Here is a 22,570-nt window from a genome sequence, read left to right as displayed (position 1 = left end):
TATGTTCTAGCTACAAGCTTTAAGCATGGCAAAGTTGCTTGAGTCTATGTTCTGTGTCCTGCAACATTTGAATCACATCAAGATAAATTAGCCTAAATCTCACGTAACAAATTAGTCGAAAGCCATGCAGCTTTACTTTTAATATAAGTCTTTTGTGTCTCCAGAATGTGTCTGATAAGTTTCAGCTCAAAACACCCATCAGATTTTTTTATTATACCTTTTATAAGTGTCTTTTTATTATTTTCTTAATCGGGTAGCATTTTTTTTTGTACTGCGCCTTTAAGGCTAGTCGTCCCCACCCACATATCCAAACTTCATACCGAATGTTTTTTGATTGATATTGACAATGGTGTTTGGTCAATAAATATTGAGACTGATTTTATCGCCCAGCAGTAATATATGGTATTTTACCAATTGAAAAGATTTAGTAACAGTAACATGAGAAGCTCTCAGCCACTTTCAGTTTTTAAAAAGTAACTCTCATATGAAATAAAGTTGGAAACTCCTGGTCTTTGGTTGCATGATGCACGTTTTCTATTTTTATTTATTTATTTTACTCTTTATAACAGTTTTCAAATTAGCACAAAAAAGTCTTCATCTTTAATCATATTATTTAATCAAATTGTTTTACACAAATTGAATAAATAAAGTTAAATAAATGGGCGATGCAGTGGCGCAGTAGATAGTGCTGTTGCCTCACAGCAAGAAAGTCGCTGGCTCGAGCCCCAGCTGGATTAGTTGGCGTTTCTATTGGATTTTGTATGTTCTCCCTGCGTTCACATGGGTTTCCTCAGGGTGCTTCGGTTTCCCCCACAGTCCAAAGACATACGTTACAGGTGAATTGGGTAGGCTAAACTGTCCGTAGTGTATGAGTGTGAATGAGTGTGTATGGTTTCCCAGAGATGGGTTGCAGCTGGAAGGGCATCCACTGCGTAAAACTTATTCTGGATAAGTTGGCGGTTCATTCCGCTTTGGTGACCCCGCATTAATAAACGGACAGCCAAAAAGAAAATGAATGAATGAATGAAGTTAGATAAAATATATAATTTTTAAAAATCCACCCGAACCAGATTCACCAAATAGAATAAAAGATATACATGATGTACATTTTCTAGTGTGGACTAAGAGCTTTTCAGAATCGCTAGATAAAGCGCCAGTGTGGATGTGGATCATTTTCATTCTAACGCAGCATTTGTTTTTTTTTACTAATACACAATAATGTAAAAAGGACTCATACACATGAACTAAATAATTGCATCTTTGATGCGGTACAGTTTAAAGTTCAATTGAGGAGTATAAAACATTTTAATTTAACAAATGAATTACCTCCATTCAGTTAGAAACATACTGTACTGTACTATACTATGGGGTTTAACTGTAAAAAAATAAAATAAAATAAACAATGTTTTTTGCTAAGATTAAAATAAAATATACTAAATTACAATTACTCTGTTGAAACTATTATATATTTTACAAATTTTAAATACTTACTCATCATTATATCTATTTTTAGGATGTATGCTAATATAGCAAAGCTAACCATAGCACGCATGTACTAATATAGCAAGTTAGCTATACCACACATATCAGCATAGCAGTCTTAACATTCTGTGGCCAAAGAACATGCGCTGAATTTACATGCAATGTGAACAGACACTGATCTCTGCGCCCGTATGACTGACAAAACCACAAACAAGAAGTGGTGTTTGGAAATGCAGTTTCATTTTGAGCCACCACTCACTTGGTTGTACAAAAGACTGTTTCTTTTCTATTTGATCAATTCAGATGTTCTCGGAGGAGTATATGATGCTGATGGTGATGGAGACTTTGATGTACAAGATGCTAAGGTTTTGTTGGGTGAGTGCAATTGACTTTTTTTATGTGGCTTTTTAGTGCAAGACTGTGTTTCTGTTTCTTTCAGCCTTAAGGAAGTGGGCTAAACACGCTTTTCCTGTGTCACTACAGTATGTTGGTACTCTGAACTTAGTCAAATGTGTCTGCATATGAGGTTTCCTGTCATTTGATGTTGTAAGCAGATACTTTCCATGTATATAGTCTTGTCTGTGTGAAGCTGTGCATGAATCAGCTACTGCTTTCTATGGTAAACACAAATTCTATGGTAACTGTGCACACATTTACAATTGACCTGATATGCTTTCCGCAGTGAGGTTCTCACTATTGCACAGTGTGAGCTACTAGTTTTTCCACTGTCAGGTCATTGCTTAACTTTTTCACTACTAGACTGTTACAGATATGGTTTAATTTTTTCTCTGTATATTTATAAAAATTTTGTTATTTTTACACTGCTTAATATAAATGAGTATTATAAATGAGGATTCCTTTTGAAAATGTGTATATTTATAAATAAATAAATAAAAAAAAAAAAAATATATATATATATATATATATATATATATATATATATATATATATATATATATATATATATATATATATATATATATATATATATTAGGGCTGCACGATATTGGACAAATCGGACATTGCGATATTTAATTTTTCTGCAATAAATACTGTCATATGATGTATATATCATTTCACCAGATAAACAAACTGCTATTTAGAAAGGATTTATTGGAATTATTCAGTGGGGAAGCCAATTATGCATGAAATGTAATAAACAAAATACAAGCTTAGACAAATACAAAAGAGCAAAGACAGTAGTGTGATAGTAGTATTTTATGGCTTTCAGGGCAGTCAAATAGTATTTAAAGTACAGAATGTGAGTAATCAATGTAAAATAACACTGCAAAAGGCTTTACTGTTTAAATCATTCAATAAAAGTGTTCTTATATTCTTATAAGTTTCTGAATAATTTGAACTCTGTCAGGGATTAAAAACGTGCAAATGATACAGTTTCACTCTAATATGTTTAAACTTTGCAATAACTTCACAATGTTCTGAACTCTTGGTCAACTATATTCATAACTCAACATTTCATATACTCTGACTATTGTGGAAGTGCTCATCCCGATATTGATGCTAAAACAATATATTGTGCAGCCCTAATTTTTCACCATTTCTCTGTGAACAATTTATTTGTTTATTTATATAAATTTTTATTCATTTATTTTTTGCATTTAAACAAAACAGTTTTATTAAACTGATATATACTAAGTAAAATAAGAGTTTAGTTTAAACTTGCATTTAAATTCAAATAAGTTAAAAAATGAAAACTAAAAATATATATATTTATGTGTGTATGTTTCTTTTGATTATTCAAGTTTATTAATGTTATTCAGTGTTGTTCCTCAACATGCTAAATTGGGTGTACAAATCTTTGGAATGTGATTTTTTTTTTAATTTAAAAGTAACCATATGATCTTGCTAGCTCACATTACCAGTTTTGTGGTGAACAATTCATCTGTGCATGTCATTAGAAAAGAAAATTGTTTGCCTTTGTAATTTTTTAATCTGATAATGCAAATTACAGGATTTTGAGGTAGTGGGCATGGCTGATATACTTAACCATGCCCATGACAACAAACAGAAATGGTGAGCAGGAGTCTGTAATAACTCTTCTAAAACCCCTTTCCCAATCTTTCTAAATAAAACGCCTACTTTACTACATCCATTTAGCCCGCGGTAGAAAAAACAAGCCAAGCCCACTGTTTACTCATTTCAAATTCTGTCTCTGTCACAATACAAAAAAAAAATCATCACAGATTTCGGCTCATTAGGACTTTAATGTTTCAGATCAATAAGCACATTTAAATATTAGTCAAAGATAACACAAGGAAACATATTGCTTTTGTTTTAGATTTTTGTTTTTAAAGGAAAACTAAATACAAAAACCACATAGCCATGTGAAAAAAAAAAAAAAAGGTTTAGAATCATGAATTCTGCTGTGTTCAAAAATATCCTAAAGGAGACTATCCCGCCATCTGTTAGTGTCCTTAAGCTGAAGCAAACTTTGGTTCTGTAGCAGGACAATGATTTAAAGCACAACAGTAAGTACTATTTTAAATTGACTTTGGAGCGGTCTAGTCAAAGTCCTGATGTGAATCTAATTGAGATGCTGTGGCATGACCTTAAAAAGGCAGTTCATGCTTGAAAACCCCCCAATGTGTCTGAATTACAACTATTCTGCAACGATGAGTAGGCCTAAATTCTTCCTCATTGCTGTAACAGAATCTTTGTAAGTTGATTCATTGCGATTCATTGTTGCTGCTAAGAATGGCCCAACCAGTTAATAGGTTTAGAGGGCAAAGACTTTTTCACAAAGAACTATGTAGTTTTGCACTTTACACTACTATATACAGTATCTAACCCTTTTCAACAATAGAATTACTTTCTAACTTTTTTAAATGCAGTAATTGTTTTAGTGAAAAAACAATACTCTCGAGTAAAGATCAGCCTGCACCTGCAGCAAGTACATATTCTCTAGGTCGTATCTCTTGGCTTTATGTACCATCTGTTGAAATGTTTCTCACAGTTGTTAATGCACGATGTCATCAAGCGTAGGAGTTATGATCATGTAATATGATTGACAGATCAAGAACAAATGAGTGCTTTCTGACTTCTAACAGATGCACATGGAAGAAATGCACTGTGATCTGTAAGCTATTTTTTAGCTCTGCAAGGCACACGTTTCTGTGGATAATTTATACAAATGATACTCAGTATTTTTAAATACAAATTTAAATACAAAAATTCAACATGAGAATAAATCTGTTCTGAGTAAGATAACAATGATAATGAGAGAATCCATTCTCTTTTCTTCTCTTCAGCATTTACACTGATTTTCAAACATCAGCAACAAGTTTTGCAAAACAGCAGCAGATTCCTTGTAGTGATCTAAAGCTCAAAACTGGATGAACTGCACTTTTTTTTGATAAAAGATAAACATACTGGCCAGAATAACTTGTGGTATGAATACTGTAGTTCTATAGCGATCTGTTCATCTGTTCACCCATAAAAGGAATATTAGCTTATTACAGTGCTGATAGAAAATTATCATACCACTTTGAAATGGTTGTTTTATCTGTCAAACTGCCTGAAATCAAACCACATTTCAAACAACTTGTACAGATTTATTTACAATTTTGGTCTTACAACATTTAACCGGTGGACAGAAAAGCACTACTACTTCTTCAAACTAATTCACATGAGGTTTTTTTATAAAAGTTGATTTCTTGCAACAGAGCAAGTTTGCTTTACCAAACAAGGCATTTTACTTATTCATTTTGATTAATTCTTTGGAATGTATTTAAATGATATTTTACATTAATGATTATAAGGATTATAATGTGTACATGCAGCTAAAATAAGCTAAAATTAATTACATTTTCCAGGGTGCAATGTGAGAAAAGCTATACTGTAGGTTTTCATAGAGTATGAGAATTTTCTTAAGGCACTGTAACTACTCAACCATCATTTCGTCCCATTTCACTGAGACCTTTGTTCTTCTTTAGAACACAAATTAGGGTATTTTAGATAAAAGTTCACCAAAGTTCACTTAAAGTTCGAGGGCTCCCTCATCCTCCATAGACGGTGACTTCAGTGGTTCAACAGTAATCATACTAAGCTCTAAGTACACTTTTGTTTTTACCAAAAAACTGTAAAAAGAAAAAAATTATCTACAAAAGTCTTTAAGTCAAGAGCAGTGAGTGGATTTTGTCCTTTTGTTGTTTGATTAATAATAAAAACAGCAGCAGGAATATTGCACGCTGTCACTAAGAATAGTGCGGCTCCGATATGGTTTCTCTTTCACGTGTCTTTTGATTCTCAACTTGTTTGTTTATTACACAAATGAGGATTAATATGAATAATCACTAAACACCGTGCATGTATTTGACCATTAAAGCGCTCGCATTAAGATGGCGTTAGATGTGCGTGTGCTCTGCTGTCCGAGGCTAAGCATGGACCACGCGCAACACAGACACACAAACACACACACACACAATACCTGTCTGAGGCTAAACACAGCCCGCACACACACACACACAACAGCACGTGCTCTTTTGCGCTTTTTAAAAATATGAATGATGCGCATCCCATGCTGCAAAAGTTACATTACAGCACATCTTTCAGTCACTTTCACAAGGAACTGGAAAGGAGGCGGTACATGGAGTAATCGTTTATCTCGATTAATGTTTTTTTACAATCGTAAGAAGCCGTAATCGAAATTGAAACCGGATTTTCGATTAATTGCACAGCCCTACCGTCTAGTGCGCTTATACTGCATAAAAATAGAAAAGTGTTCTGTCTACATCAACATGAACAGTTTAAACACAGGAGTTCATGAGTAGTTAATGAGTAGTTAATAGTAATGTGCCTCTCTAAGTAAAGTCATGACATAATAATTACAGCTCATGAGTTCCTATTTTTTACATTTAGTTTAAATTTAAATGTTAATACCCTTATTTCACGCAGCTGCCATTTTAAAACACGAAAGCAAGATTTTGGTGGGAAGAAACCCGGAAGTGTAGGATCAACACTGTAAACATTGCAATAACATAGTGTGGACTACAAACCTCCAGCTGTTGCTGCGATTTCAAAATGCAGATGTGGTGCAAACATCAATTTAATATCATTCAGTTCAGTTTAATTTAATTTAAACATTTTAAAGCATATTAGGCAATAAACAACATTATAATCTCTTTAAGAGTCATATGCTTAAGTGTCCTCCTAGGCTTCAGTTCATGGCAGCAGGTACACACCACAACGCTGATTTGCCACAATATTCACCTGTGTTTAAAAGAAATTAAATGAAATTGGCTGCGAAGGTCATCAGTATACCGCTCTTCACAGGTTGCAAACACAGATAGACAAACATTGGAGTGTTTTAAAGTCATAAGGATCAGTCGATTCATCAGCAGATCGCTCGTCTGTGTTTGCAGTCTGTAAACATCAGTGAAGTGTGGTTAACTGATGACTTGCACGGCCAATAACAGTAATTTCTGTCGAGCACTTGAACACAATGGCAAATCAGCTGTGTTTAAGAACGCCATCAACATTGCTTAAATGTTAATGGAAAATGGACTTTTTTTTTTACGGTTCAGTACCAAAATTTTGTATTGTGACAAGTCTAACATAGTGAAAGAATCAGTTTATTAACTTGAGTTTGATAAATGGAATCTAAAACATGTGTTTGGGAGAGAAAACATTAGCTAACTAGCGCCATTTGTCTTAACTAGGCTGGAAATGGGGTCCAATATCCTTTTTTATTTTCACTATTCATTCAGAACCGACCTTCAGGTCACTCTGAAGGCGGTGAAATTATTAATTTGTGTCACTTTTTCTTTGCTGTTAATATGCACAACATTCCTGTTTGACTTTCTCTGTGATACTTCAGAGTTGCTTCCCTCCGCAGCCTCGATTTCGCTGTTTAAAATGGCGGCCATGTGAAATCAGTCTATTCATACATTAAATACAACATGTGCTAACAAATTATTAAGGAAGCCGTTATTTACACACAAACTCTAGTGACCCATGTTGTAGTTTTTTATTTATTTATTTACTTATTTATGTATTTATTTATTTATTTGAATTGGCTTTTGGTATGCTCATAAGCAAGGCCTTTGCTTTTGATATTGGTGGGGAATCTGGGGACCTATGAATCTCTTGCTGCCACCATCTACACTTACGTGTGTCAACCTTTTCACACACCTTATTCTTGCAAGGTAAAATCCCCCTGCAGTTTTGGCGCTGCATACATCTGAAAGTAGCTACAGCCACTCACATGACAGCACTGAAAGACACAACCAAGCACATTGTTCATATGTGTTTTGGGTTGGAAGGACTTGAGTTGAATATGGGATTTAACCGTTTATGCATGTCTAGGTTAATGTTGACAGCGTAAATTTTATTTTACCTTATTTATTTTATTATGTGAATTACATTATTGGTGGCGACAGTTCAATAGTCGGTGGATATTGGTGGGCACATGTCCCTCCTGTCCATGCTAATTCTAACAACATAGGCTTATTCTGTAAATGGAACCCTATATAGATTCCTGGAGATTGCGATTTATGTAGCCAGAAGTACGTATGACTGCTTACCTCTGTATGGACGCAGAGAGTTGACTAAGCTATTGGGGTCGAGTCCGGTCAAGACAGTTCCAGAAAGCATGTAAGATCAGTCGGTTGGTCAGTCAGTCAGTGGATAGTGCTCTCTGGTGCATTTGTGAAAGAAAAAACTGTAAAAACATAGCTCCTGGGACTTATTTGGCACTCTTCAGTGTAGGGGTACATTTTTTAGAATGAGCCTGGGTTGACGCCCCTACTTATAAGTGAAACATGCTTCTGGTGTATTTAAAATAGTTGATTATAACAGCCTTATATCACATTGACTGGTTGTCTGTGTATATGCAAATGGGTTTTTCTATTTATTATGATTTCTCCCCTTTAGAGAATGCTACCGTCGCCAAGGAAAAAACTATAAGAAAAAATGTCACATTGGAAGGAGACAGTATCCAAGCAGCCCATTCCAAGCTGACCTGTAAAGATTTTTTTTTTAATGGCTATAGCATGGACATTGATTTGTCTTTGTGCTTTTGGATTGTACTTAGTGTTTGCTTGCACTGAGAAAGCTGCAATAAGTTTGAGGTTGTAGCATTTGTGTTTGGCATGGTGGAAGGTGTCCACTGGTGTGCTGTTTGAGGTCTTTGAAGAAACTTGACTGAAATGGATTCATGAGACTAGAGTGCAGTGGTTAAAATTAGTTTTGAAATAGTTAATGCATGTATTAACGTGAACTAAGATTAAACAATACTTGTACGCAATTAATTAATTATGGTTCAACAGTTACTAATGCATTAGTAAAATCCAAAGTTGTGTTTGTCAAAGGGATAGTTCACCCGAAAGTGAAAATGCTGTCATCATTTACTCACCTATTACTTGTTTTAGACCTTTATGAGTTTCTTTTTTTCTGTCGAACACAAAAGAACCACTGACCTCTTTAGTATTTGTTTGTCCTAGTATGGAAGTCAATGGTTAAAGGTTTCTTTAAAATATCTATATTTGTCTTCAGTGGCAGAAAGAAACTTATAAAGGTTTGGAGGGTGAGTAAATAGTGAGTCAATTTTCATTTTGGGGTGAACTATCCCTTTACCATTAGTTAATGCACCGTGAGTTAACAAAAACTAGTAAACATTTTTAGTTAATTAATGTTAACAAAGATTAACAAACACTGTAATGTATTGTTCATTATTTGTTCATGTCAGCAATACATGCACTAATATTATGTAACGGAACCTTTTAAACCGCTAACAAGTTTTCTTTTGGTTTTTGGTTCTTCAGTTTAGATTTATCATTCAGGATTCTGCTAATGGTTGTTTGTACACTAAAATGTATTAATCAACTGTAAAGGTTTGTTGTTCTGAGCATATTTTCTCTAATTTGTTAAATGCGACATTTGCTTATTTTGCATCTAAACCGAAGTGCTTTTTATAATTGACATTTTTTTCTCTTTCTGTGCAGATGAGAGAGTTAAAGAAGTGGGGTTAAAAAGAGAAGGAGGTACTTAGCATGTGTTCTGGAGTTCTGGTGTAGCACAGTTAATAAGATTTAGTAAAGCTTTTCTTAGCATGTTTTAATTGCGAAAATCAGTTTTTAAAATGTCAGTTATGGGTTTCATTTTTGTTATTTGATATAATGAAAATAATACTGTAAGGAATTTTCTCAAACTGATGTTGTTACAAAACCTATATGACATTTTAAATAATATTTGAGTGTGGATGTTTGTGTGTGTTAGGGGTGCAACAATACAGATTGTTTACAGTTTGTGTTTGGTTTTAGGGTCACCAGTTCGATATGATTTGGTATATGAAATGTTTAGTATACAATTAAAAATAGGAGATTTTTAAATTACCCACTTTGAAAGTTATAACTCAATTGAATGGGCATTATCCCATTCAATTGGTAGGCTCAGAAGGCTCAGATGGTAGGCTCAGATTGGTAGGCTCAGAAGGCTCAGATGGTAGGCTCAGAAGGCTGTTCAGTTTTTACATTACTGTGACGGTTGGGGTAGACGTTAATAAAACACAATTAATGGGAAATTTAAGAAATAAAACTTAATAACTTTTGTTAATTTCCTGCTGCAGCCGTATGAATTCTAAAGCTGATTAACCATGTGGATGGATGATAACAGCCCTCTGGGGTGTCAAACCCCACCTACTAGTAGATGCAGAAGCCCCCTACTGGCCTATATTTATCTGCTGATAACCACTGATAACGTCCATTCAATCGTGTGATAATATTCTAATTGGCTGGTCAAATAAAAAAATATACAATTACATGCAAAAAATGAATACAATATTGAATACACAAGTCAGGTACATTGACATTTACATTTACATTTACATTTAGTCATTTAGCAGACGCTTTTATCCAAAGCGACTTACAAATGAGATACACAAGTATTCATCGTTATTTAGCTTTTTTTGTTGAGAAGCAAGACTTCTTTTGTTGAGAAGCAAGACTAACTTTTATTCTCCTGTTCAAATAAAGCACTTCTTAAATATCCCTCGGAAGTTCTCTTTTCACTTTGAGGTTCAATGTTTAAATAACAAAAGCTTATAAAATTGGTTTAAAGAGGAATAGTGCCATGGGCTTCTGGTCCCATGTGAGCTCACTTGCTGACATGCGGTACACATCACTTTCACATTTACATGAAAGTGTCCCTAACTTTAGCTCTCCCTGATGGGACATTTACTCATGGGGAGCTATGTTTCAGCCCATGGACATACACTTACCGGACACTTTAGTAGGTACACCTGTCCCACTGCTCATTAATGCAAATTTCTAATCAGCCAATCACATGGTAGCAACTCAATGCATTAAGGCACGTAGACATGGTTAAGACGATCTGCCGTTGGACAAACCAAACATCAGAATGAAGAAGAAAGGTGATTTAAGTGACTTAAAACGGGGCTAGTCGCAGTGTTTCAGAAACTGCTGATCTACTGGGATTTTCACACACAAACATCTCTAGGGTTTACAGAGAATGGTACGAAACAGAGAAAATATCCAGTAAGCAGCAGTTCTGTGGGCGCAAATGCCTTGTTGATGCCAGAGGTCAGAGGAGAATGATCAGAGTGGTTCAGTAACTCAAATAACCACTCGTTACAATCAAGGTATGCAGAAGAGCATCTGTAAATGCACAACACGTCCATCCTTGAGGTGAATGGGCTACAGCAGCAGAAGACTACACTGGGTGCCACTTCTGTCAACTAAGAACAGGAAACTGAGGCTACAATTCTTACCAAAATTGGACAATAGAAGATTGGAAAATGTTGCCTGGTCTGAGTCTTGATTTCTGCTGCGACGTTTGGATGGTAGAGTCAGAATTTGGTGTCAATGACATGACAGCATGTATCTATCCTGCCTTTTATCAACAGTTCAGGCTGCTGGTGGTGGTTTAATGGCATAGGGATATAATGGGGATATTTTCTTTTTACGCTTTGGGCCCATTAGTACCAATCAAGCATCTTCTCAACACCACAGCCTACAGTACCCGAGAATTGTTGCTTACCATGTCTATCTCTTTATGACCACAGTGTACCCATCTTTTGATGGCTACTTCCAGCAAAATAACACACTATGTCATAAAGCGTGAATCATCTCAGACTGATTTCTTGAACAAATCAATGAGTTCACTGTACTCAAATGGCCTCCACAGTCACCAGAACTAAATCCAGTAGAGCGTCTTTAGGATGTGGTGGAACGGGTGATTTGCATCATGGATGTGTAGTTAAAAAATCCACAACAACTGCGTGATGCTATTATGTCAATATGGACCAAAATTTCTGATGAATATTTTCTGTTGCTTGTTGAATCTATGGTACGAAGGTTTAAGGCAGTTCTGAAGGCAAATGGGGGTCCGACCCAGTACTAGTAAGGTGTACCTAATAAAGTGGGCGGTGAGTACATGCAAAGAGCCAGTTCATAGAGTAATTAAAGAAATGGGGAGAACGCAAGATAAGAAATGGGGAGAACGCCCAAAAAAGAAAGAAGTTTCCATGTCTATCGAACCTTGAATCAATTTGAATCAATCAATTTGTTCAAGATTTTTATAAGTATTGTGACATCCCTAGTGGGTAATATCTACATGTGTGTGTGTGTGTGTGTGCGCGCGCACGCAATTTTAAGGAATCAACATTTTTCCTGTTAATTTTTTTTGTTTTGTCTGTGTACACACTGAAAGGAATTTGTTTTTGGTAACAGCATATACCAAGGCTGTGTGATTAATCTTAATTAAAGTGCTAATGAGATTTTAGCAAAGCTGCAGTTGTCATGCACATCTTGTCAGGGCAAAACAGTTGTGTGATCATTACTAAATCTTCTTCATAAGACACATACAGAAACTCCAAAACCCCATAAAGTGATATAGGAAACTCATTTTAAGGGCTTCATTAATTCAGCGTGACAAATAATCATGTAATCAAGTAACCATTGAACCATCTCATAAAAGGATTTATTTTAAACACTCGACTGACTTTGTAGTCAACCCTTGTTATATGGGATTTTCAAGTGCAGCTTTAGCCGTAATTCCCTTTCAGGTTGGGAACTCCAACATTGTTAAAATCATTGCAGGGATTTGCCAGATGACCAATCACTCTGAAGAGTAAAATAAAAATAGGCCAATGAATGCCTATGAATTGGCAGAGAAGGTCCTACACCAGTTGAGTATATAGCAAAAAGCTGAGACCTAGAGTTTCAGTGGCTGCATCCAGTAGAGTGACAAAGCATTCAGCCAAGCATTCACCCGTTCCTGGGTGTTTTACTGGATGCACACAAAGAGTCACTGCAAGGGCATGACTGTTGCTCAGTTAAGATCACGTCTTGCACTTGTTGAGCTGTCATGTTCAGAGGGAAGTGTGAGTCTGCCACTCTCTCTGGACCAAGGACCGGGACCCTGGACATGATAACTATGCTTTTCCATGTAGATTTGGTAGTTGGTTTGGAGGTGGTCCTCCAACTCAGCAGCCGGACCCAATAGAGGGGTGTGATATGAAGCAAGTCTCCTGTCCCTCTCTTCCCGGTGGTAAATAAAGTGTTCATACAGGAGGGTGTTTTTCTCCACTTGGTTCTCGAGCCCCCACTCTCACCTTCCTTGACTGTGGGGTGGCCCTGTGTTAAAGCTATCACCCAAGTGAAGAGTGTAATTACAGGACTGCACTTCGGCTCAACTAGACCTGGGTTTCAGAACTCACACTCCTTGCGATGGCCCTCCCTGGCACATTTTTCTAAGGATGGACTCGCTTTCTCAGGGGTGGATCAGCACCCAGATATCTGAAACCATAAACAGACGTGGAAAAACTTGGGTGATCTACTGAGACTGTTGCTCAGGCTAGATCACCCTCAAAGAGGTATGCCTACAGCCTGTAGTAGCAGAATCTATTCGTTGAAGGGTGTGTTTCTCCCAAGAAACTCCATAAGATCACTCCCGGACCAGTGTTGTGTTTTCCTTCCTTTAGGAAGAGCTGGAGCAGAGTCACTCTGCATTGAAAGTCTATATTGCCCCAGGTGGTGGCACCCTAGAAGGCATAACCTGGTAAACTGATTCCTCAGTTGTGAGGCGGCTAAAAATGTACCCATCCACCTCTCATGCCCACTTGGGATTTCTCTGTAGTCTTCTCATGACTGCAGAGAAATCCATTTTTACCACTAAACTCAGTATATTTAAGAGTTTATTTGATTAGGACAGCTTTGATGGTCACACTGGCTTCTATTAAGCGAGTCGGGGACCTGGAGGCATTTTCAGTCGACAAATCTTGCCTGAAATTTGGGCCAGTTACTCATGTTATCTGGAGACCCTTAGGGTTGTAACAATATACCGGTATGACGGTTTACCACGATTTGAACGTGCACGATTATCATACCATGAACAATTGTATATCAACGGTTTTAACTCTTAAAGACCGAGACAGCCGCCCGCGGCTAAAAATTAGTATTGCTCTTAAATGTTTAATAACTTTTGATCCGCTGATCCGATTCATACAATTCAAAGATTGGCATAAAGAAGAGAATCTCAGCTTTCCAGTGCTGTATCACATAACATTCGCGGACTTTCAGAGGCTCCGGAATCAGTGCGGTTACGTCATCAACATTTGACAACGCTGATTTGACAAAGAAACGCTCGTCACTGTGTCTCCGGACAAATCAGAAATGATACATTGATGCATTATCCCTCCTCCATGCCCAGATTGGTTCAAACTCGCTATATCACAACCAATAAGCATAGGTTTCGCTTTTGTTTGTGGACCAAGCTTTTTGAACAACACGGAATGAGAGATAGGCATACATTTATGCGCGGCTAAATAAAACGCAAAAAAAAAGTTTTTTATGAAATAATTCTCATACTAAGTACTTTTGCATGCACAGCAGCACAGAAACATGACAAAACAGTGACACAGCAAAGACGAACTGCTGCTCTTGATGTTTTCAAAAGACGCAAATGAAGATGCAGCTGTTTGTCTGCATTGCAGACAACCATATCCAAATCCATATCGATAGACAACCATATCCATGCTGGCACATAAAACCTAAGGATGTTCCATATTGAATCTAGTTTCGTTATGTAACTATTTATAGTATAGTAAATATTTATATCTATTTTTTACTGAGGATTTGCACCATGTTTATTTGGACTTTGACACATTATTTATTATTTTCTTATTTTTATTTGTTCATTGTAAGTGGTGTTGTTTATAGTAACTAAAAATATATTATTTGGAAAAAGTCAAATTTGCTTCACTGTTCTATTATTTTGTAACATTTGTAACATACCGTATACCGCAAAACCGTCAAACCGTGGTATTGTTTTAGACGATTATCATACCGTGAAAAATTCATACCGTTACAACCCTAGAGACCCTGGCTCGGCTATGTGCCCAAGGTTCCAACCACTCATTTTAACACCATTTTAAAACCTAGCAGGGAACTTGCAAGTGCTGCCACTTCTTTGCTGTGTCCTGTTCGTGTTCTGCGATTATTTAAAAAAAAAATTTATTATTATTATTTTATATAGCACTTGGTCCCTTTTAACAGACATCTGTAGAGCTGCATGCTGGCACATTTGCAAGATTTTAGAACTCTTTGGCTGGAGCAGGTTTCCTCCCGATTGTTGGATAAGGCCAGTCAGTCAGAAGTAAGCAAGGCTCTGTGTTGAAAATGCTGGCTGCAGCATTCTTCTTAACCCCAAGATGCATGCACTTAATCACCTTTGCTAGTAAGTTTCACATCTGGTGAACCCTAAAGCCTGATTTATACTTCTGCGTCAGGTGACCGGCGTAACCCACGGCGCAGGTAACGCGGGTGGCTGTGCATTTATACTTCTGCGCGCTGTCTCTGTTGGTCTGCATTAACACTTCTGAAACGCTAGTGGGCAGTGAGGTGTTAATGTTTCTCTGTGTCGAGTTTCTTCACGGCTTTTTTGCTTTTCCTGAACACATCCGGGATGTACAAGTGGCTTAAACTCGCTCATTTTGAGGCAGGAACCGGCGGACGTGCAACAACTTTAACTATGAGGTAAACACTAAACAAAACTTTCCATCCGGAGCTCCTTCACGTGACTCCACACTTGTAAACAATCGCTCGCGCCATTCACGCGGCTCTCGGTCCCACCTAGACTCGTCAGCGCTACCAAGCCGACCAATCACAGAGCTTACGCTACGCGTCGTTGCGACGTGCAGTTACATTTTTTGAGAGGTGCACGTCAGTGACGTCCACGGCGAAGGGCTATGCGTCAGCGCCGTAGCATACGCCGGCGTTTGACACAGAAGTATAAATCAGCCTTAAGGAGTTCCTTCGAGGCCCCCAACATCTGACTCGGAGGAGGATCTGGATGCTTGGCCCATTATATTGTCTGGGTTGCCTGTTTGGTCAACCCGCATTTTGGCAATCGGGGCCTGTTATGTGCATCCCCACTTGGTGATGTCATATGCTTAGTCAGCCACTGTGAAGTCCCCCTCACAGGCTGGACCTTGTCTTCCCCAACAGCTAACCACCCTGCTCATATGTTTTGCTCCCCCTGGGTTAGGGCTAGGAGGGAATGGAGGCATTGCGTTTCGGTGCCACAGTTGCAGAATGACCTGCTGAAAGCTAGTGCGATTGCCTACTTAGTGCATAAGTCTCACAGGAGCTTCTTCTGGTGCTGTTATATAATTAGCTGATCAATGAGCAGCCTCAACTGGAAAAGAGATTCTTTGCCAGTTCATAGGCATTCATTTGCCAATTTGTTACTCTCCAAAGTGATTGGTCATGTTGTGATTGCCCGTAATGTTTTTAACATGTCTCCATTCCCTCTTTCAGGGAACAAGAGTTTTGGCAGTTTCTGAGACGTTTATTGAAAAATTATGCAAACAGCTTTTATCAAAGAGTGATTATTTCAATATCTGATTAAACAAATTTCGATTTCGATTTTTTTTTTTTTCTTTATCAGTGATGTTTCAGTAAACTATGGCTCTGTGTAGTACTGACAAAATGTGCATGAAAATGCATTTGATTCACCACCCAGCTCTATTAAAAGCATATTAAAATTTATAAATATATTCACACAGTTTTGGCCTTATACACATGGTGCATCCCCATATTACTCCCCTAAAATTACAGTCTTAAAATAGTTTGAAATGCAAGCTTTGCATGGAAACCGAATGATGAACCTTCTGAGACTTTTGTCCTACTCCTTCTCAGAACATCCGACAAGGGATATTGGGCGAAAGTTGAAAACTGCCCTCAAGGAGCAGCTGCGAATTATTCATGAGAAGATTGAAGCCAAAAAGATTGCAAAACTAGCCCTTGCTGAAGTCCGTAGTGTTTTGGCTCAAGAGGAAGAGGAGAGACAGGCTACTCTTGCGGCTAAAAAAGCCAAAGAGGAAGCAGAAGCTAAACTTAAGGAAGAACGATTTCAACGAGAACAAGACAAGAAGCTAGCAAAGGAGAAAGCAGAGAGGGAGCGAATGGAACAAGAAAAAATGGCCAAAGAAAAAGCTGAAAAAGAAAAGGCAGAAAAGAAAAGACTTGACGAAGAAAAAAACGAAAAGGAAAGACTTGAGAAAGAAAAAGCAGAGAAAGAAAAGGCAGAAAAGGAAAGACTGGCCAAAGAAAAGGCGGAAAAAGAAAGACTGGCGAAAGAGAAAGCGGAAAAGGAAAGAATTGAGAAAGAAAAAGCAGAGAAAGAAAAGGAAAGATTGGCCAAAGAAAAGGCGGAAAAAGAAAGACTGGCGAAAGAAAAAGCGGAAAAGGAAAGAATTGAAAAAGAAAAAGCAGAAAAGGAAAGACTAGCCAAAGAAAAAGTGGAAAAGGAAAGAATTGAGAAGGAAAAGGCGGAAAAGGAAAGAATTGAGAAGGAAAAGGCGGAAAAGGAAAGACTAGTCAAGGAAAAAGCAGAAAAAGAAAGACTAGCTAAAGAAAAAGCAGAGAAGGAAAGACTTGAGAAAGAAAAGGCAGAAAAGGAAAGACTGGCCAAAGAAAAGGCGGAAAAGGAAAGACTAGCTAAAGAAAAAGCAGAAAAAGAAAGACTGGCCAAAGAAAAGGCAGAGAAGGAAAGAATTGAGAAAGAAAAGGCAGAAAAGGAAAGAGTAGCCAAAGCAGAAAAGGAAAGACTGGCCAAAGAAAAGGCAGAGAAGGAAAGAATTGAGAAAGAAAAGGCGGAAAAGGAAAGAGTAGCTAAGGAAAAAGCAGAAAAAGAAAGACTAGCTAAAGAAAAAGCAGAGAAGGAAAGACTAGCCAAAGAAAAGGCGGAAAAGGAAAGACTAGCCAAAGAAAAAGCAGAGAAGGAAAGACTAGCCAAAGAAAAGTTGGAGAAGGACAGACTAGCCAAAGAAAAGGCGGAGAAGGAAAGGATTGAGAAAGAAAAGGCAGAAAAGGAAAGACTAGCTAGGGAAAAAGCAGAAAAGGAAAGAATTGAGAAAGAAAAGGCAGAAAAGGAAAGACTAGCCAAAGAAAAAGCGGAAAAGGAAAGACTAGCTAAAGAACAAGCGGAAAAAGAAAAAATTGAGAAAGAAAAGGCAGAAAAGGAAAGACTAGCCAAAGAAAAAGCAGAAAAGGAAAGACTTGAGAAAGAAAAGGCAGAAAAGGAAAGACTAGCCAAAGAAAAAGCAGAAAAGGAAAGACTTGAGAAAGAAAAGGCAGAAAAGGAAAGACAAGCCAAAGAAAAAGCAGAGAAGGAACGACTTGCTAAAGAACAAGCGGAAAAAGAAAAAACTGAGAAAGAAAAGGCAGAAAAGGAAAGACTAGCCAAAGAAAAAGCAGAGAAGGAAAGACTTGAGAGAGAAAAGGCAGAAAAGGAAAGACTAGCCAAAGAAAAAGAAAGACTGGCTAAAGAAAAAGCGGAAAAAGAAAAAAATGAGAAAGTAAAGGCAGAAAAAGAGAGACTAGCTAAGAAAAAAGCAGAAAAGGAAAGGGCAGAAATGGAAAGACTGACTAAAGAAAAGAAACAAGTTGAGAAAGAAAAAGCAGAAAAGAGAAAACCACAGAAAGAGAAAGAAAGAGAAGAAAAGAGGGCATCAAAAGGAAAAGCAGAGAAAGATGTGAAGGAAAAAAAATCGAATGTACAAAAAGATGAATCAGAAAATGAAAAGGAATCAGCTGATGAAAAAAGTGCCAAGGAGGAGAAAACATCAACTCGAGGTTTACTTAAATCTTCAAGCAAAAAAGTTAAGAAATAACACTAACGTGGGAGATTTGACTGGAAATAAAAAGTATTCAGAAGGAACAACAGCATTGGGAAGTAAATAGCTAAGGGTATTTATGCTACTTACTATTTCAGTGCTGTGATGGTTTAAGCTGTTCAAAACAGTAACAGGTTTCTTTTTTTGAACGAGTGCTGTTATGTTTCAGACACCGTTATAACAGCTTTGCAGTTGAGTGAAGAAAGGTAACAACAAAATTTCCTGCGTTGGGAATGTGACTGTGAATCAGTCGTCTAATGGGTTTTATTCAAATATACATAAATTCTCTGATCCAAATATAGTTTCATCCTGAACTGAAATGCATTCAGAAAAGTATATAAATTTGTGTTTGATACTTTTACTTAGTTTAGTCATGTTATTCTGCAATGCGGAAGTAAGCTCTTTGCTGCATTTATTTTGGGACTTCTGATTCATTCATCTACAGTAAATGGGGGAAATGACTAATAATAAATTGTAGTAATCCTTCAAAGTACTTGAAAATAACAGTTTGTTACATTAATCAGCATGACAAGCTGTTTTTATAGCTTAATATCAGTGTAAGTGAACGATCAAGGAATACTCAAGCCAATATGGCTGTACCTGCTCTAATGCGAAAAAACTAAGTTATAGAATTAGGTGTTCAATTTTTATTATCTTTTTTGGTGGTGGGGGTCCGGCCTATTGTGGACATTTGGACCATCCTAGTGTATTTTTATTTCCCTTATCTGCCTTTACTTCTTTCAGAAAGTAATATGTGTTTTTCAGTTTGTTAGAAATGCTCAAATTCATCACACACTGAGCATTTACTTGCACAATATGAAATCATAAATAGTTTGCTTATGAATTTAAATCAACTTTAGAGGTTAACTTCTCTATTTTGTAGTCTTGTAGTATTTCTTAAAAAATGTAAATTGAAAAAAGGGAAAAAGATAAATGAAGTAACCAACATTGCACTCATTTATCTGGAATATCTTTGTGCAGTACGAAACATTTGGAGAAAAGATGTCAAAGACTTGTAGAACAATAGATATGCTTTATTTTTACCATACACAATTAAGTATTAATTTCAATGGATTTTTCACTTTTTTAAATGCTGCAAAACTATATATTTTTTTGTTCAGTGAGACTGGTTGTGTTATTGTTATTAACATCTTTTATTGTAGGGGTGTAGTAAAAAGAGAAAATGAGTCTGAAGATGTTCAGTCAAGTCTTTTTTTCTCTCTTTTACAATGAATAATGATGTTGGATTGAGCATCAAGCAATATTTTTAATTAAGTAATTAATGCAATTGTTTCAGTTAAAGAGGGCCTACCATTTCCCTTTTTACAAGGCATAAAATAAGTCTCTGATGTCCCTAGAGTGTGTATATGTGAAGTTTCAGCTCAAAATATCCCACAAATATTGTTTTATAAACATTTGTAATGGCCCCTTTTAGGCTTTGATCCTAATTGTGCCAATTTTGGTGACTGTAGCTTTAAATTCAAATAAGATTGTATTCTTTTGCAAAAGAAGGCAGGAATACAAATGCCTATTTGTATATGCATAGTGGTATATTCAAAAACAAGACTAACTTCTTATGCTAATGAGGGAGAGGTCATTGCTAATGGGTGGTGTTTTCCACCTTTTATAACAAGTTCAATCAAAGTGTTTCTGCAGACTTCTGCAGAATTTTAATGAAGTATGATTATAAAAACTAAACTTAACACATTCTTACCATTAGAAGCTGGTCATATTCATAGACTATTGCAACACAGCTGTGTTTACAACCCTTATAAAAGTGATTTTTGCATTATAGGTCTCGTTTAACACAATGTCTCTTAAGTTCTACAGTGTTTTCTCATTAGCATAAGTGCAATTCTTTGTTTTGCTCAACAAACTGGTGACCATATTGAATGAAAGCATTAATGTAGTCAAGCTGCACAATATAGAGAAGCTATAGGTAAATAGAAAAATGCAAATTCACAATAACTAACTAAATAAAAGACATTTACATATGACCATAGCCAACTTGGATCTGATCAGTAACCTTAAATCTGTTAATAGGAGTTTGAAAATTGCAATTAAATCTAAGTCACCATATATTTTGTGTTTTTGTTCCTCTATTTTATTAGATGTGCCTTAATTCATGTTCACTTACTATTTTCTCATACAGTAAGAACTGTGGGATATTAAAGTCATAGTTCATCCAAAAAAAAAATCCTCACTGTTTAATCACGCTCAACTTTTATGAGTTTATTTCTTTGGTTGAAACTAAAAAGCAAGACATTTAAAAAATAAATAAATAAATATTGCAAACCACTATCCATTAACTTCCATACAAATATATATTCAGTTGAAGTCAGAATTATTAGCCCTCCTTTTTCATTTTTTTTCTTTTTTAAAAATTTCCCAAATTATGTTTAATAGAACAAAGACATGTTCACAGTATGTCTGTTAATATTTTTCTTCTGGAGAAAGTCTTATTTGTTTGATTTTGGCTAGTATAAAAGCAGTTTTAAATTTTTTAAAACCATTTTAGAGACAAAATTATTAGCCCCTTTAAGCTAACTTTTTTCGATAGTCTACAGAACAAACCATCATAAGATAACTTGGCTAATTCCCCTAACCTGCCTAGTTAACCTAATTAACCTAGTTAAGCCTTTAAATGTCACTTTTAGCTTTATAGAAGTGTCTTGAAAAATATCTAGTAAAAAAAAATTTTACTGTCATCATGGCAAAGATAAAATAAATCAGTAATTAGAAATGAGTTATTAAAACTATTATGTTTAGAAATGTGCTTAAAAAAATCTTCTCTCCGTTAAACAGAAATTGGGGAAAAAATAAACAGGGGCTAATAATTCTGACTTCAACTGTATATTGCTGAACACTTTTGTGTGAACAGAAGAAAGAAACTCTCTGCAATAAACAAAGTATGAGTGAATGACAGAATTGTAATTTTTGGCTGAAAATCCATTTAACCCTGTGCATTTTTAAATGAACCGATAAGTGAACTCTTTTAATGTTGTATGTACTTGAATATGTTGTTTCTCTTGCCTTAGTAATGTCACCAAAGACTTTGTAACGGGCAAAAAAAAAAAAAAACTGTTTGGATGTTTTTCACACAGTCAGGTGCTATTAATACTTGTTGAAGTCTCACTTGCATTTCTATGGCAGTCAGCATTATACACTGAACTAACTGATCTTCAAACAGTGGTCATACGGTGCAGACAGTCTGAAAGGTCATATTTGAAGAGCACACTATTTGTCAGTCTAAATGCAGAACACATCAGTGTTGATTATTGTTTCAGTTCCTCTTTTTCTGAGCCAGTTATTAAAGAAATTAAATTAGAAAGAAATGTTCTGTGCAGCTGCAATGAGGATAAGCTTTAAAACATCTGATTTTATTACAACAGCTGGTGATGCCTTTCTCTCTCAAAACTCTGGCAAATTGTATTTTGATTGTATTTTATATTTGTGTTTGTGTATTTTGTGACATATACTGAGATCTTGAGATTATTTGTAGAATCGTTTTGGTGGATATCCATTTATTGAATGAAATATTGAACGTTTTATTGAATGTTAATGAGAATGTCACGTTTAAGTTGAAGTGTGTAGTTTCTTTACATTGTGTGCATTATTTATCTTGTAGCAAATACACTGAAGTAATTGTCATTGCTCAGAAAAGTCTGAGCAGCAATGCTTTGATTAGAGTGATGTTTTTTGAAGGGTAATCAGCATGTGATATTTATTACAGTATTTAACTGGAGTAGGAAGAATTACTTGAACAAATAAATGACAAACCACTTTTAATTTATGAATTGAAATTTTTAAACGGGTATGTTCACGGAAACTAACCTGTGTGGTTAAATATTTTAAGAAAGTATCAAGGAAATGTGGACTTCTTCATTATTTACAATTATACTTCTTCTGGCTAATACATGGTCTGGTTTATTT

At 36.1% G+C, this 22,570-nt stretch overlaps 2 protein-coding genes across 10 annotated transcripts in view; one reads left to right on the top strand and one right to left on the bottom strand.

The window, feature by feature from the left end:
• The window catches only part of LOC147843211 (uncharacterized), a 501,869-nt gene that overhangs the window by 183,740 nt on the left and 295,559 nt on the right, over positions 1 to 22,570 (bottom strand). The window lies entirely within an intron of this gene.
• unm_hu7910 (un-named hu7910) overlaps positions 1 to 22,570 on the top strand; it is a 77,611-nt gene that overhangs the window by 16,479 nt on the left and 38,562 nt on the right. For 4 of the 9 annotated variants that reach the window (XR_015496286.1, XR_015496287.1, XM_087261929.1 and 1 more), the window contains one exon: positions 1,786 to 1,857. Coding sequence is in view for 7 of the 9 variants with exons in the window: in XM_087261929.1 (XP_087118055.1) it covers positions 1,786 to 1,857 (72 nt within the window). In the remaining 2 variants the exon portion in view is untranslated. Of the gene's footprint in view, positions 1 to 1,785; positions 1,858 to 8,373; positions 8,464 to 9,443; positions 9,483 to 16,658; positions 22,554 to 22,570 lie in introns of those variants that run through there. The other 5 variants (XM_087261923.1, XM_087261924.1, XM_087261925.1 and 2 more) reach the window with 2 other exon arrangements.

Source organism: Danio rerio, chromosome 7 (assembly GCF_052040795.2).
Source record: "Danio rerio strain M-AB ecotype USA chromosome 7, GRCz13ab, whole genome shotgun sequence".
Classification (NCBI taxonomy): Eukaryota; Metazoa; Chordata; class Actinopteri; order Cypriniformes; family Danionidae; genus Danio; species Danio rerio.
The sequence above is the reverse complement of the archived record's forward strand: the minus strand, read 5'-3'. Positions and strand labels throughout refer to the sequence as shown.